At 42.7% G+C, this 17,433-nt stretch overlaps 2 protein-coding genes across 3 annotated transcripts in view; one reads left to right on the top strand and one right to left on the bottom strand.

Annotated features, from left to right (window-relative positions):
* Nucleotides 1–6,413, bottom strand: part of Mocs1 (Molybdenum cofactor synthesis 1) — a 46,663-nt gene extending 40,250 nt beyond the window's left edge. The window contains exon 1 of the mRNA XM_071684641.1: nucleotides 6,217–6,413. The gene's annotated coding sequence lies outside the window, so the exon portion shown is untranslated. The remainder of the gene's footprint in view (nucleotides 1–6,216) is intronic.
* LOC139760895 (uncharacterized) lies at nucleotides 1,198–10,139 on the top strand. Of its 2 annotated transcripts, none has more exons than XM_071684648.1 (5): nucleotides 1,198–1,452; nucleotides 6,246–6,402; nucleotides 7,430–7,575; nucleotides 9,372–9,543; nucleotides 9,820–10,139. In XM_071684648.1, the coding sequence occupies exons 1-4, from the start codon at nucleotides 1,426–1,428 to the stop codon at nucleotides 9,534–9,536; spliced, it is 495 nt and encodes a 164-aa protein (XP_071540749.1). In that variant the 5' UTR covers nucleotides 1,198–1,425; the 3' UTR covers nucleotides 9,537–9,543; nucleotides 9,820–10,139. The 2 variants fall into 2 exon arrangements, with proteins under 2 accessions (XP_071540749.1, XP_071540748.1); XM_071684647.1 differs by having other exon boundaries at nucleotides 9,369–9,543.
* Nucleotides 10,140–17,433: the final 7,294 nt, after the last annotated feature.

The raw sequence follows: 17,433 nt of genomic DNA, 5'->3' as shown, positions 1-17,433 counted from the left end.
CCGCACAACACGTACATGTAAATCACATACAGATACTTAACTCCACACAAAACTTAGTATAGAAACATCTGACAAAGGTTCTTGAGCACTGACACACACATCCGACAAGAGTGAGACACATCACAACTCCAGCAACAATTGATCTAAGGAACAAAAGGGTGCTTGGGGGTCAACTCAGCAACACCGTGGTCCACTTTGGGTAGCGCAATCTGGCTGTCGACACCTGCTGGAATGGCAGTATTCATCTGTGTGTGTGTGTGTGTGTGTGTGTGTGTGATTACTTATTTGTAATCATTAATCTATACCGTGCGGGGCCACATTTCTCAGATGTGTTTTTTTGAGTGTAGTTTTGATTACATGTGTGGTTTTCTTAGAATGAAGAGGTAGCGTAAAATGATTACAATCCATGTGCACCTGCGAAAGAGAACCTTTATACAGACCTGTGCAACAGAACCCATGTACACACCTGCGAATAAAAAAAATCCATGTATATATCTGTGCAACAGAAACCATTCAATGGAGCTCCGGCAGCTTAGAGGCTGCACTCCACTTAGGATCAAGAAGATGATGATCTCTTTCAGAGGGAGATAGTCCTCGACAAGACGACTCTACTCCTTTCCGTCCACTGGCCATGATACACCCTCGCCGAGGGTAATTTCTCGCTAGCTGTGTGACCACCACTTGCGGGCGGAGTCAGCGAACACATATCGCTTTCCCGTTTGTAGTCCAGGCATTAGTTTAGCGACATCTCTGTTATGAATTACGTATCATGCGATCTCTTTCTATAATGATTATCATGTTCTAAACATCAGGACTATTCCTCGACCTGTACCAATTAGTTTCGCAGTCAATGTTTATTATACCCATTCTTCAAACAATCATGTTGGTATTCATAATCTTTTATCATGAATATTTCACCGTGTGGTTTTAGTCATCTTTTTTCTTCTACCAGCCACGTACAAAGGACAGATAAAGAATTCTTGTGCTATGCATCTCGAAGAACCAAAAAAAAAAAAAAAAAAAAGGTCCCTGTGAACAGAGTCAGCCTCGTGTGTCTAGTTTCCCTGGCAACAGTTTGTGGCCCTGGAGTCTCTGAAAGCTGGCCCGTCATCTCACATTCCCCCCATCCCCCCTCGTTTCACCTTGGTGACGTCATTGCTGGATATATGTATATATATACCCACTGGAGGTCCGCAGGGCAGCAGGTGCAGCCCCAGCAGCGGACCTCAACACACGCCCTGCAGCACTCCCGCCTCACCTCCGGCATTCCCTCCCCATTTTCCGAACTTCTTCTCACAAGACTCTCGCCCACACTTGTCTTCCCTGCTCGGCCAACAACCTCCACTTTGAGTCTTCTCCTCCACAATTTGTCCTTTTTTCATACCCTCTCCCTTCCCTGCGTCCGAAGTGTAAATCGCTTTTAGGATGTTGCTACATATCCTTTTCAAGCTGGTAAGTGCGCATCAAGTTTTCGTTAACCATTCGATATAATACTTTACTATGCACAGCTTAAGTGTTCATCACGCTGTCAACACCGAGTACACATACACTATAACCGTCTAAAAGTAAAGCTGGTTGGTTATTTGGGCTTCAGGCCTATAGACTGCCATGGTCGTAAACTCCATACACACCCTCACTGGATCCATACATCATTAATGATGTAGGTCTGTGCAACTCCGCCTCATGCTGACATCCGTAAAAAAAGTCTATAAATCAATGGGCAGTTATTCACTAACCTTCTTAAGTGTCCATATTCCTAAGAATTGAATGATGTTCATATGTAGACCTTTCTGTTATTTCAACGATTATATGACTTCTCTCATTTCAACGATTATTTAGATTTACTGTACGTTTAACAATAATGATAATAATATATATATATATATATATATATATATATATATATATATATATGGAAGTACGAGAAACCTTCAGTTTTTCAAGGGTATTTCTACGATTTATCAAAAAAAAAAAAGCGGTGTTTTCTCTGTAGAGGTGTGATAATGGATAAACTTTGCCAGTAGAATCAAAAGTCATACAACATCATTATCATTGGATCACTGGTGTGATGGTAATTCTAATTATGCCCAGGTAACCTCCTCTGATGCCTCGAGCCCCAGTTTTTCAAAGATCTTACAGGTACTCGAACTCTACTTATCTATAGTGTGTTTTAAAAACAAAATTGAGTGTTTACTAAACATTTGAACATGACAAGTGACTCTTTTAAGTTTATACATATATCTTTTTTTCCCCATATCTGTGCATGACAAAGTAGCAATAAAAATGTACCGCCCCCTCCTTGACCTACCGTCCTTGGCTATGGCATATCTAGCTTATTCAAATGTCCCGCTCCGGCTAGCAGTTAAGGCAACTCAACTCTCCTTATCAACGCGTGCAGGTGAGTTGATGACTAGCTGAACAGGACGCGAGCAGTCTTAGACGAAATGTTCTAATGCACTAGCTCTTCATGATGATTGTAGAATACTGAAGTTTACTTAAACGTCAGCCAATCAGTCGTCTCATCTCTAGTCTTCAGTGACCAGGTGTTTCTCAATAACATCTTTACAGTCAAAAGAGTTATCGTACTTTGATGAAGTAAATTGATTACGTGGTCGAGGTGACGCATGAAACACGGTCCTGACCATCAGGAACTACAGATAGGATATTCATTCGTCTAAAATCAGTCAAGGATTTTCTTTACGTAGTAAGCTCGTTCAACAGAAGAACGTAACACCTAATCCCTCTTCAGGCATGAGTCAGGCTGTCAGAGTATTCGTCATTCGTTGTTTCTGGAGGGGAGAATCATTGTATATGTAACTACTCAGTGGTACAATACAGAGAGAGTTCTATCCCCGTGGAGTCCCATCATTCATTGAACTTTCCCTACGGCAAGATTTTGCTGTTAGACAGGGCTAGAGCGTGTAACGCTCACAGCACAGTAAAGAATAGAGAACCATGTGAGATATATGTTAAGCGTTAAGTCTGTTTAAACGTCTGCATACAGCTACTATCTGTATGTTTCAGGGAGAGAGTTTTACACTTGTTAACATTACCCCGTTTGGTTGTATTTACACACACGCAGACACAGACATACACGTACAAACAAGCTAGTGTGTGTGTGTGTGTGTGCATACACAGCAATAAAGTACCCAAAAAACATCGATTATACTAACTTCAAAAGTTAAGGTCGCAGTTCTTATAGGTTACTCTCAAATTATTCTAAAAGATTCCATACCTTAATTTCAGTATGCCTTACAGAGGTTAGGAGGTCTTCCAACCCTACAGCTCTGTCCGGGACCATATCTGACGTTCCGTATGCCTTACACTGGTTTCTGAGGTCTTCTATGAAAACACTTGGGTCTGGGAACTTAGTACCTTACCTTACACTGGTTTCAGAAGTCTTCGACCTCCACAGTTGGGTCTGTGACCTCACCTTACCCTCCGTATAACTAATGATGGTTACGAAGATCTATCCCTACAGCTGAGTCTAGTGCATTACCTTACATTACGTTTAAAATGATTCTGGAGGTCTTCCTCCCTCACAGCTCGATCTGGGACCAAGCTGTCATATTGCTCCCGTGCTCCGTCAGGTTGTTGTGAGCCGCGGCCCGCACGCCTATGTAGCCACCACATCCTGGCTGGTTCTGTACACTTCACCGAACCTAGTTCAGGTCCTTTTCAAACTTTCCCACTACACAATCCACAGTGTTTTTAATGACTGCAGACCCTAAAACCAAAGAACGGCACTGCTTGTTATATTGTAGCATGTTCCACCCCCATCCCTGGTGTACTGTACCACTGTATTGACCCACGCCACTTGAAGTACATCATTACTCTAGTGTCTGATGTGCCACACTCTCCCCATACATAGTATATAACTACACTGTTGCCTCACCCGTCTCATGTACTACACAGTGGCCTACGCATGTCTGATATGCTACAGTGTTGCCTTCCCATGTCCGTTGCATAGCAACGTTGCCTCTCCATGTCTAATGTACTACAATGTTGCCTCCCTAGTCCTTGTGTACTACACTGTTGCCTTCCCATGCCTGGTGTTCAACAGTATTGTCTCCCCATGCCTAGTGTACTACATTACTGCCTCCCTCAGTCCGAAGCACCACTGTTTTTTCACCATGTATGTTGTACTACAATACTGCCTCTCCATTTCTATCGTAGCACCATATCGCCTCTCCATTTCTGTTGCACTACATTGTCGTCAACCCATGTCTAGTGTAATACACTGATTTTCTCCCCATGCCTGATATACTACAGTTGTTTGCTACACACACACATGACGACACCTCGTCGTTATCAAGCAGTCTAGTCGAAGGTCACAGTCACTCTACCGAGCCTTACAGCCTCACTTTCCCTTCTCTGGGGAATAGGGACAGACAACAGGATACTCCACAGCACATCTACTGCCTGGCATGCGCAGACTAGGTTTACCGAAGGATCCAACCTACAAATTCACACACTCCTCTTCCTCCTCCTCTCTCCTTCTCTGTCCCGTGAGCGAATGATCAGGTCAGGCCCAGGTGACCTGTGACTGCAACGGAGGGACCGCTGAGTCAGGACCATTCAGCCGCCCATCACAGCCCTGCACACCGCGCCTTCCAAGGTCGTCTCTCTCCGTGGAAACATGTGGCCTCACCACCTTCCCTCAACGGTTTATTCATTTCGGTAGTTTCTATCCTCGCTTATTCCTTTTCATTTCCACATTTCTTTTTACCTATTCCTCACCGATTTCTTCTGCCATTACATATGTTTGCGTGGGGAGTTTCGTCTGTATCGCGGTTTTCTGTCAATGTTTCCCCTCATCCTTTGAGAAGTGTGGCGGGATTCGGGAACGTATATATATGTGTGTGTGTGCTACACCCTAACATCAACTACTGTCGAGGTGGAGGAGCGGACGCCACATCGGGCATGAGTTCTCTAATGTTTTTTTTTTCCACTAATTTCCATACGGAGCTTTTATTAGTATTTCTAGGCTGCACTGTACACACATGACTGCCAGTCATAATAAGAATCCAAATCCTCCAGTTTGTCTCTGACAAATCTTCCATTATCATTATTTCACCATTCATGGGAAGTGCATGTTTGGAATCATCTGTGGAACCTCGTCTCTCTTACCATACAACTTTTGAAGTGTATATATATAAAAAAGAAATGTGCTTTTACCGTATCTTCACTCATTTTCCGTTCATCCACCACTCCTTTGCTACAAAAACACTTTTTCGCTTCTTTCTTATCAAGTTTCTCCCTTAATTTCATGTTATGTCCTCAAGTTGTTCTATCCTACAACTCTCGAGGAACTAATCCCTGTTTGCGTCATCAATCTACTTTAATTTAAATACTGTGATCAGGTCGCCCATCACTCTTCCCTCTTCCAAGGCGGGCAAATTTAAGGCATCTAGCCTTTCCCTATAACTCACCTCTGTAAATTCCCACTCATTACTGTTGCCCCTCTCTGGCGCGGCGACGAAACCTTACAAGCATACTGTAATTTCGGTGCATGGACATGCATGCAGTTCTTATATCTGCTAGCAAACACTTGGTCTCCTTGACTATTCTCCTAGGTGGACCTCTGGCGGCAGGGGAGGAACGATATCGATGTCCAAGTCTATACAGCTCACATAGATTCTTTATTTCCCGCGAGATGATAATCATTACTAAGGCCTTCGTTCGTTGTGACCCATCCTCGTTACCATACACTTACTCCAGTTGAAGTACTATTGCATGCATGCAATGGAGAGTAAATTTTGATATCTTCATATGAAAGAAATTCGACCAAATTATTGCCTGCGTGAGGTTGGGCAGATTTCGTTTGATAAGGTCTGTGTGTGACTGAGTTTCTCTGTCCAATATTGTGTGGGTGTAAATGTACCTATGTTAGGATATATGGTACAATCTCTCCCGTACAGATGGCTTTCTGAGTTACCCCAGCATTATCAACGCCCCTTTGTTCCTCTGGGCCACCCCAGTATAAACCGTATCCTCTTCTCCATTGGCTGTAGTATGTGGTCATCCCGGTATAAACAGCATTCCCTCTCCCACTGGTTGTACCCTGTGGTCAATACAGTATAACCAATATCCCCTCTCCCACTGGTAGTGCTAACCTGTCCTTTCCTCCTCCACTGGTAGTACTAACCTGTCCTTCCCACCCTCACTGGTAGTATACTAACCTGTCCTTCCCACCCTCACTGGTAGTATACTAACCTGTCCTCCCTCCCTTACTGGTGGTGCAGGTGGTGATGGTGGGGATGCAGACGCTGCCAGTCTCCTCCTACAACGTGACGGGGTTGTCGGTGGACTTCGACTGCGGGGACATCGACGAGACGATGAGCAACATCTGCCTCAACTTCAAGTCTTACATCGGCAGCCACTCCCACAGCGGCCATCGAGGTAGGTGTAATTAACTACCTGTAATTTCATTTAGTTTATATCTCGAGGTAATTGAATGATCTAATGACAGTCGTCTGTAGTGAACTGAAGAAAGTATCTAATGTTTTTTCCTTTCTCTCACATGGACAAATCGAAATATCAAGAAAATATATGGGTTAAAGTGCCTTCACACTAAGAAATACTTAATGGGAATATACTGATCCAGCTGATACTAAATAACTGAGATTTCCCGTTATTTTTTGTATGTTTCTTAACACGAAGGAACTTTGCCACACATATTTTGTTAATGATTTGTCCTTGTGTGAGGGGAAAACCATAAACTATGCATTTACTTCATTATAGACGAGTGTAACTGGAACATTCAATTACCTCGATATATCAACTCTCTTAAGAAAATTGAAATAAACTATCATATGAGTTAAGGGGGAATATCAAGCGAACGTCTTCTGAAGAAATTCTGTGTCCTACTAAACATAAAATTCACGTCTTCAGACCACTGAGAATGTCTAGGCTGAGGATCGAGACTTCAGTATGGATGACAAAACCATCCTTATCAAGCGGAAGTGTGGAGATCCGCCCTTAGTGACTGGCGGGTGTATAGGTCAGTGACGGGGGCACAAGGAGGTCGGTGAAGGGCAGGTGTGTGGGTCGGTGACGGGTGCTTGAGGGGCTGGTCAGTAATGGGCATTTATTAGGTTGGTGACGGTCCGGGATGGGTGAGGCTGGTGTCCCTAACCCTTGATTTTTGTTTTAACCACAACACACCTTCGGGAGCTGTTCTGTACCTCCGGAATAGGCTAGAGTCCATGATACATTCGCCGCTTTTTGACGCGAAAAAAAGAAAAAATTAACCTGGTATTCTGAATACATTCATCATCCGATATCTACGTGAATGGGGAACAAATTCCTTCACTATCACTCAAACCAGATAAGATGTGATCATTATCTAATCGTTCAACAGATTGGGTAAACAATACGATGCTAAGAAACCTACAAAACTTGAATGAATTTCTTTCTAACTCTTCAGGAGGAAGATCTGTGAGTTCTGTGGTTGCTGAAGCCAGCACGGAGGGAAACACCGAACCCAGCGGGAGATTAGAGGTCGCTACTCAGCACTATCGCCACCCGCGGGCGATACGCGTGTTTGTCAACTCCGGCAACCCTCCTATCACGGTGAGGCCTCCCACTCGTCCTTCACCTCTTATCTTTTGCTTTGTGTATGCTGTAAACGACATCTTTTTTTTTTTCTTATACCTAACTTCCTCCTGTCTACGCGAGACAGCATCGTGAACAATCGAGCACTAGCCTCACTACCACACACCCACTTTCCTGGTCATGTGTGATATACTGAAACCCCGGCCAACCATCTACAGCCAAGCCTTATGGACTTCTCCATGATTTACCTTGGCTATTCATCACACTGACAGCACGTCATTCCTCAGATACCATATCAATCCAAATCACTCTATCCCATGCACGCCTTTCACTCTCCTGAATATCCATGCCATGATACCCAAAAGCCTCCTTCACTCCACTTCCTTACTCCACTCACTTCTGGTAAGTCAATTCTCATAGTCAATCTTTCTTCGTTCATCCTCCCCACACTGTCCAGATGATTTCAGTACACACTGGTCACCTCTCTCAGACTGCACTTACTATAGCATCCCTGTCCTCCACACAGGTACCTCACATAACTAACCCACATCACACTATGTCCTAAGGAAATTAATTTCCGACATGTCCACTGTCTTCCTTTCTCTTGCCTTCAAGGCCCAAGACTCACACCAGTACAATACCGTTTGTATCATCATTCCTTCGAACATACCCATCCTTGCCATACAAGACAATGACCTCCCGTTCTACACACTTCTTAACGCACCCAGAACATCAAACCTTCCCTTCCCAGCCCCACGACTCACTTTAAGCCCCCAGCGTGCCATCCACTGCCACGTCCACTCCCAGGCGTCTAAAACCCTGAACTTCCTCCCTATTCAACCTCGTAATCTTATCTCATTACTCCGCTGCACCTTATCATCTTACTTTTGTTCATTGTGATTGTCATCTTTCTCCATTCACACCCTTCCCTAGATTAAGAAACGAAGCTCAGGGGTTTCTTTTTGGAATCAGCCATCGGAGCCGTGTCATGTGCAAAAGGCATACCATAGATCCCTCGCTCTCAAACACTTGCATTTACCTCTGTCACTGCTCCGTCCATAAACTGACTAAACAAAGATGGTTAACACGCCTTTGACGCAGACCACTCACCCTCCTCCTTTCCTATTCACATATATGATCTACTCTTCAGATGGAAACTCGACACTGCCTCTCGTAATTTTCCATTTACCTCATATACTCGAAGCACCTTCCACAATGCCTCTCTTGTTAACTCTATCACAATTCTTTTTTTTTCCAGATCCATATATGTATATATCACATGCAACTCAGTCTTTTCCTCCCGTTATTCTCACACAAATTTTGCAAAGCAAACAACTGGTCCACGTGTCCTCTACCTCTCCTAAACCCACATTGTCACTCTCTGATTAGATGTCGTATGGATGCCCCCCCAACGGTTGACACTCTTCCATACACCTTACCAGGTATACACAACGGTCTTATGTCTCTGTAAATGGAGCGTTCACTTCCGAGACCCTTGCTTTTTATATAAGTGTACTAAACAGGTACTCTGCCAGTCCTCAGGGACCTTCCTTGAGGGGAGGGGATAGCGGTCAAAGGTATACCTATACGAGATTTGTTTTTGTCTTTTTGACCATTAAAAAACCATTTTGTGTAGGCGTTCGTTGCAACATGATGGTCTCTCTAAAAAAAAAAAAAAAAAAAAACTGTACACTTGCATACTTGTAACACATGCATACTTGTAATCATACACACAAGCAATCATATATGCATAAGTAAATCCAAACATGTATTCTTTACTTTCCATTCGACCTATTTGGGGTGTGACACAGAAGGCGGCGCGGGAGGAGGGTGTGCTAAGGACGCGTGAGGCAGCCTCCAGGTTGGTGAAGACCCGAAACCGCAGGGAAGCCAACGCTAAAGATGAATGCTGCAGTGACACTGAGCTACGACAATGTGTGCTGGAGGAACTCCATGAATACTGTCTGGACACAATCTGACTTGCTGGTGAGCTATGATATTATTTATTTTCATATATATATATATATATATATATATATATATATATATATATATATATATATATATATATATATATATATATATATATATATAAGTTCTTCGCGACTTAATTACATCTCTATTTTCCATGAGTGAATACTGAGAGAGAGAGAGAGAGAGAGAGAGAGAGAGAGAGAGAGAGAGAGAGAGAGAGAGAGAGAGAGAGAGAGAGAGAGACACTATAACTCATTCATTTTGAATAAACATTACGTCTCTTTTCAGTAATGAGGGATACGTACGGTCGACGTAAGCGGTGATGATCACATACATCATGAAGACGGTGAACATCAAGTTGATGATGATGATGATGAGGGGAGAGAGACAGAGAAAAGGTCAGAGATGTCTACCGTGGCGTGTTTCATGTACAGACAGTTAACGTCAAGTGTGTCGTGAAGGGTGGTGTGGAGTCAAGTATGTGATGACGACAATAAGTGTGAAGACTGTGGAGTACAAGGATGATCAAGATACTGAGATTGTTGGGTTGGTTATGGATATAATGATGGTGACATCTGGCACGAAGCTTGTGATTATTCCCCCCCCCCCCCCCCCACACACACACACACACACACACACCCCGTCCCCTGCGTAAAATCATGCAATGAATGTGGAGTCGTCAGTGAGGGACAAGCCCAACAGTGTGTATAATTTCAAGTCATCAGAAAAGGCAGTGAAAATCGAGCCACCAGTGAAAAATGAACAAGAAGCAATGACGCCCACTTGTTCCCCCTTTCTCATTTCCTATACCTTCTCGTATCTTCCCCCAGTTCTTCCTTTTTGACTCCTCTTACCATATGGTAACAAATCTCTCTTTCTCTCCTTCTTTCTGTTTTCCCCGGTCTGGTTCATTTCCTCTGCTATATATGCTAGACCTCTTCAATACATGTATTCTGATGTAATATTTCTACATACGTAATGAGTACGGTTTGATGTGAACGCTATCTTGTATCTGTATACCTAGCTCCTAGCACTGTCGATACAAAATCCACCCATGCTGTTACTCATATGCACACACAAACGGACACCTTGTACACAATCACTTATGTACACTCAAACACATATAAAACACATGTGTGCACTTTCACTCACGCATACGGTTACGAAAACACACACAGACACAGACACACACACACACACACACACACAGGGCAACACGAGTGAAAAACTCTGTACCCGTAACACACAAATAGTAAACACATGATACAAAGAGACTATGCATATTCCAAGAGGAATGAAACTGATATATGATTACGTAAATGTATCGTAGTTTGTCATTTTGTCAATTACATTTAGCATTCAAAGCCTTTGAGCTGTGTGTAATTAACAACTGACACTCAAACATAGTTTCTTTAAGTAAAAGAGCATTGCAAGATGAAGTTTCATTTGTTCCTTAAACAATGTATAACTGATGCACGGTAAAAGAAAAAAAAGTAACGGGTATGCCAGACATACAGAATATAACCAACGGAAACTGAATCACAGGAAGAAAAAGTGTATATCGGACGGATATATTTGATAAAGGTTAAGAAACTGAACTACATTTCCCGTTGTAGGTGAAGAGATGAGAGAAAAAACACACACACTCACACACACACACGAAAGGCTAACAATCAACTTGAGGAAACAGTATAGATATGCAGTAAAGACAAGTCAAACTTGATACGAAGACGAAACTCAGGAAACTTTACCATGCAACACTGACTGAGAGGCCTCGGGGGAGAGTGGTGAACAAGGCGAGTCTTTGATAGATGTGGACGATATACACAGTCCAAGGACGTACAGTCACTTGTTTTCGGTGTCAGAATAATGGAAGCGCTGGCTAACTAACTCATTACTAACCTGGAGAGAGAGAGAGAGAGAGAGAGAGAGAGAGAGAGAGAGAGAGAGAGAGAGAGAGAGAGAGAGAGAGAGAGAGAGAGAGGTCTTACGATATCTTACCAAAAGGACGGAGTTACCGCTCATCTCAGAGAAATACAGTTATGAGGAACGATTCCTGCGAGTTGCGTGTTTGTATGGAAAGGAGAGATCGTATGTTTTTGGACTTAAAGCTAGCAGACCAAGTGTGGGTGAGGTAGAAGAATAAAGACAGCTACTAGGGCTAAAAGAGTGACGCTTGACAAGTCACTCAAGTGCCGGATCACCGAGCTGTCGTCGCTAACCCAGGAGAGTAGTACAAGTAATACAATATATCTAGTCAGTGGCTGCCCACCATCTACGAGAGAACAAACGGTTGTAAAGAAGTCTTACTCATCTTTAAGTCACGACCTAGGCCAATCAGCGCGAACAGATAACATAGTAATCTTCCACAGGACCCCCAAGATACGATCTAGCAGAAATAATGCCGAGTAGGCAACTGCACAGCACGAGGAAAGATATAGTGTTCAATCTGATAACCGGAGGCGAAATTAATCCAGATTACAAGGCGGGCGTGTGTCACACTAACCCTAACATCTCATACTCGTATGTAGTTCAATGCACGAGTCAGTCTCAGTCATCCTATGCTATCAATGATAACGTAATGGGCGAAGAGTCCTCATGTTTATAACTAGGTTCCTATTGTTCGAAATAAGGCAAACTGACAAATGTACCATAAGACACACACACACACACACCAGCTTAAAATTATAGGCTCATAGCTGAGGATTTACCCATTATTGAGAAAGATACACCAAGTGACAGGATTCTACAACAGCTGTGAAAAGCAAGGATATAAAAGAATTACGCACTTTTAGAGCGCAGGCATAAAACACTCATGGAATCAAAAGAATGCAAAATGAACAGTAGAATGATCATGGGAGTAATGAAATTTCAGGTTTCTCAAACCTGTTGTAATACAGGGAAGAACGAATGAACAAGGAGAAAGAATGATCAAGTGAGCGTCCCTTACTATATAATAGTCCCCGCCATAAGAAAACCGTTTTCTCTCGCTCCTCCTGAGCTGTCACACTATTTTCTTTTGACATTTTAGGAGAAACTATATTTTTCCCTTCAAAATATTTTTGTGAACGTCTACAGCCTTCTCGCTTCACATAATGGATTTACATAAGCATTACCATGTCTTGTTCGTAGACTTATAGGTTATTAAGAGCTATTCCTTGTATGACTCCTTTACTTCGAACCATTCACCGTCAGTCTCTCTCTTCTTGACTCCATGTTCGCAATGATGGTATGTGCTTTTGATTTACTCATCAGTTTCGTATCAATTCCACATCGGTGGTCTTTTGAAAATCTATTTGTTTCATTACTCAAGTCCAGTAGGCTGGGGATAAATCTCCGAATATCTTCCAGGTTCTTAACATCAGGACTTGGAGAATTTGGGGGCAGTTTATTGGAAGGTTCTTGAAAATGGTCTTAAATCGAGGCGCTAGTGTCCAGTTTATTCCCAAATGAATGACTGTTTTCCTTTACACCTGAGAACAAACTCATCACGAATAAATGACCCAGAGGATAAAGGTCAAGCCATAGTTCGACTTCCTCCCCCAAGGGTACAGGTGTGCTCTGGGGGCTTTGCGGCTCTGGCCAGGATCAAGAACTTAAGGCTTGTATCCGTAAACCAACTTCTGTGTCGGTCTGTTATTGCCGGACGGTGTATTTACCAATATACAGCACTGGTAACTCACCCTCACGCACTTTAAGTTTACATTTGTTTATAGTACTGGTATATGATGCTTGTTTGTGGTAGATTCTTCTTTCATACATAATGCTCCGGGGGATGAAATTCTGTCATATCTGTTGTAGTCTAGCCTTTCCTTTCGACAAGACTATTGCAATTCCTCGTCAAGTTTGTGTTTCTTGGGGTCAGCTCTGCTGGTTTGTGAATCTCACTTTTTTTTGTCATCTTATTTTCAGGGTTCGATGCTGACGAGAGAGTAACTCGAGACTTCCAGATCCGATGAGAAGGAAAGGGCAAAAGAGGTCGCTGCCCCAGGGTATGGGGGTCCGTCGAAGGGCCTAGGCCTGATCTCTCTCTCTCTCTCTCTCTCTAAGTCCCACTTAATCCTATTTCAAGTGTAAATCTGGAATCCTCATCTTTATTCCGTCGACGATACTGGTACATAACGCACTCCAACCATTTCGCTTGGTTCATAAGCCCGTTACTCTCCCAATCTAAGATACATTTTTTTTTTTTTACTATTTAAGAAGATTATGAAAGATTGGAGAAAGGGGCTCCAAAGAACTTCTCAAGTATCCCCCACAATCTTTTAAAGGAGATGGGCTGCTGGCCACAGGGCCCGTTCTGGTTCTCGACGCCCCTGGGGAATTCTTGAATGTCATCTTTGAAGCGAACATTTCCACGCAGCACTAGACGGATGTACAAATTGAGGACAGACGGACACACATGCACTGCCTTTCTGTCAATTAGGCGACGGTCATGGACACATTCCCTCACGACCAACGGCAGGATCTCACTATGACCAAAAATCCAAGATAAAAACTGGCTCAACTACTGAGCAAAGCAGACGTGAGCAAATTAATAGGCTGCTGAGAACGCATGCTTCACTTACTAACTTTCTTCCATTACTTTAAATATCTCTTTTTTTCTGCTTATGTGTGCATCCTACTCATCATGTAACTGCGCCTTATATAAATGAATTACATAGGTTGTTTATTCACAGCTGAAATTTCAAGATATGAGACGTTTAGACGCCTGGAGTCGGGATGTACTATTGCTAGTCACAGGAATGAGTGAGCCAAATATACCGACGCAAGATATCTCCTGAGAAACATTGACCGTATCAGACTGTAAACAAAATGAATTGACAACTGCGATTTATTTCCAAAACTAATTGAGACAAACTCTGCTAATCGTGGGCCATTCTACAGCCAGCTACAGCGATGCAGCTAACAACTACAGTAAATAACCCCGGGCCCAGCAGGGTACAGGTACCAACACTTCAAAGTGCTGGACAACATGCACAAACGAGACAGAATTTACAGCACACAAGTAACCAACGAGGTTCATAGTGACGTCCCACGCTCTCAGCAACGACACAGGACAGGCACAAAGTCGTGTGACACACACACACACACACATACGGCCTCGGAGATAACCCATGGGTCCAGGACGCCAACGACAATAGAGCATTATTATCATAAGGTTCTCACCACCAGCGGTGGCGCAGAACGATCCGCACTGTCCTCAGACACTCGTCCTCACTCCTTGACCTGCTTTTTTTTGGCCTTGTTTATCTCAGTTTACCGACAGTTAGTGGAGCTATCAGAGGCCGTCAGGTCTTTTCTTCCAACGCTGCACATGTTCTATTTCCTTGTTTTACCCAGCACCACTTGTTTTTGGCCGCTTGGTTAACAGTGCGCTGTTGGACTAGCTGAAGATGTGGGCAGTCTACTTGTAGAATCATCGTATCGAAACGCAGATAAGAAGACTTGGTCATGAAGCTTTTGTGAACTAATGACTTTCTCCTTCAAAACGTTGGACATTTTGTTTCCCTGATTCTGTCTCTGCTGGTGTACGAGTAGAATCTAGTTAAAAACTGGAGTCTCGGAGGCAATAAACTTAAAAAAAAGATATATATATATATATATATATATATATATATATATATATATATATATATATATACCGTCCACATGAAAGGCTTTGTACCCCCGTAGACAGCAATTCGCGCCCTGGTCCTGGGAGCGTGGTCGACCATTAGGACCGGGACGCGGCTCGTGGCGACCAGCACCATGTTAGTGCTGGTCGCGCGGTCTCACACTTTTCTTTGATTTTACAACACAGGCCACGATGGCAGGGGAGAGAGATAGAAGGTGACGACGGCTGTGTATTCAGGCAGGATGTTCGGTGGGGTAAAAAAAAAAAGAATTGTTTAGGAAAAAAGGGAATTCTGTGAAGGAACTTTAATGAAGCAACCCGGACGGTGTGGGACGAGTTGAAAGTTAAAGGACAGAGGAAACGAAAGAAAAGAAATAATCAAATACTTTGACCAGTGTTAATAATCCTTTTCGTATATATATATATATATATATATATATATATATATATATATATATATATATATATATATATATATATATATATATATCAGTCGACATGGCATTGGCAAAAGAAAATAAGAAAATATTATCATAAGGTTCATATATATATATATATATATATACATATATGATTTTTTTTATCTGCTTGATATATGTTTTGATTCGTACAGCATCCACGCTATTGCAGGAAATCATATATGAATCTAACTGTATTATTAACTGGAACAATTCACGTCGCAAAATACATGGTATAGCGTACATCACTGTAAATTCTGCGAATTAATCGATTCCAGTTCATTTCATAAAATGTTCACATACATACAGATGTACTTTCCTTTTTTTTATAAATGCAAATCCGTATTTTGGATTAGTCAAAACAAACGAAAGAGAGAGAGAGAGAGAGAGAGAGAGAGAGAGAGAGAGAGAGAGAGAGAGAGAGAGAGAGAGAGAGAGAGAGAGAGAGAGAGAGAGAGAGTAGAGTTCACCACAATGTTACCTCAAGAAAGGCATTCGCAATACGAGACATTCCACTCACACTCATCTTAGCCACAGCTATGCATTATAGGTCTTAGCATCTGTAAACCAAATATTCGTATCACCAAAGAGAGATCTCTCTTTTTCACCATTTTGGGATTATCTTACAGTTTGCATCCAAATCTCTCTCAACCTGGGATATCCTGGGACACACCGTACGTAACATACGTTCATGATTGTCATTTGTCTTTTATACGTGCATGGCTATCCTGCCTTAGCGAGGCGGTATCAGGGACTAGAAAAAAAAAAAAAAAGGCTCACTGGGTTCTCGGTTTACGGCAAGTGTGTCGTTTTGACGAGAATGAATTGGAATTTCATTTTTTCTTCCCTGTTTATGCATGTATGGCGACGTTGAAAGGTTCACACGCCTTGGAATATTGGATTAGTTCATCTGTCGGTGATGGCTCGTCAAGGCCAGCTGCAGAGAGAGAAAACCTCAATGTGCAATGTGTTGATTACTTCTTATACTTTAAGGTCAGGTTCCGGGGGCACCTCTTCTAGAAGTCGAAGTTTTCATTGACACGTCAGTTTGTGAGGCACCACATAGAAAAGTGTGTAAAAGGATATCCAAGAACGCTCTGTGGGGGTTAACGTTATAGTATTCTTTTTATTGGCAAAATATATGGATATGTTAATGTACTGCATCTACTGCAGGTTTTATGATTGCCTCCACCAATACCTCTGCTATGTGCCTTTCATCCACACTGTCACAGCATCTATTTTCTCAATGTACCAAACTTAGACAAATGAAATGTTCTCAGATATATATCAGAAAGACGAATCCTACAGATGCACCGGAATAAATATCTTTCTGAAGGAATGTCAAAGAATTTCCTAATATATCTCTCCGTAACCCAAGATAATATGACAGTCTCAGTTTTCCTTCTCCTGTCCGTCCTGAGTCTTTTTTTTTTTTTTTCTACCGCACCAGTGGCGAGACTATGATGCGCTCCTGCCCCTCCGCGGGGCAATGACGCAAAAGATGATACAGAGTGCGCCAAAGATCCAGGGAATGGATCTCAATAGTCGAGTCACAAGTGATGTAAATGAACTGTGTACAAGGACAGGGCAACAATGACTGCATAACTTTCCCGTAGTTGCCATGTACCTTCTCGTTCTTCGGCAGCCTCTGGTTCCCGACGGTTTCGGCCCAACCCTCAGCACAAGACCAAGGGCAGAGCAGTTGTGGCCGTACACTGATAAATGCCTTCTTACCTTCTCTTGAAGGACGGAGCCTCCCGCTCTATTGTCTACAGGCATCCCACCTCTCTTTTGTCTGTGAACAACACTTCTGGTCTGGTAGGAAGG

Source organism: Panulirus ornatus, chromosome 38 (assembly GCF_036320965.1).
Source record: "Panulirus ornatus isolate Po-2019 chromosome 38, ASM3632096v1, whole genome shotgun sequence".
Classification (NCBI taxonomy): Eukaryota; Metazoa; Arthropoda; class Malacostraca; order Decapoda; family Palinuridae; genus Panulirus; species Panulirus ornatus.
The sequence above is the reverse complement of the archived record's forward strand: the minus strand, read 5'-3'. Positions and strand labels throughout refer to the sequence as shown.

What these genes read in the sequence shown, in the direction of transcription:
- LOC139760895 (XM_071684647.1), top strand. Translation starts at nt 1,426, where the DNA reads ATGTTGCTACATATCCTTTTCAAGCTG. An exon ending in CTCCCACAGCGGCCATCGAG is followed by an intron (nt 6,403 to 7,429) that starts GTAGGTGTAATT and finishes CTAACTCTTCAG; the next exon opens with GAGGAAGATCTGTGAGTTCT. An exon ending in CCGGCAACCCTCCTATCACG is followed by an intron (nt 7,576 to 9,368) that starts GTGAGGCCTCCC and finishes GGTGTGACACAG; the next exon opens with AAGGCGGCGCGGGAGGAGGG.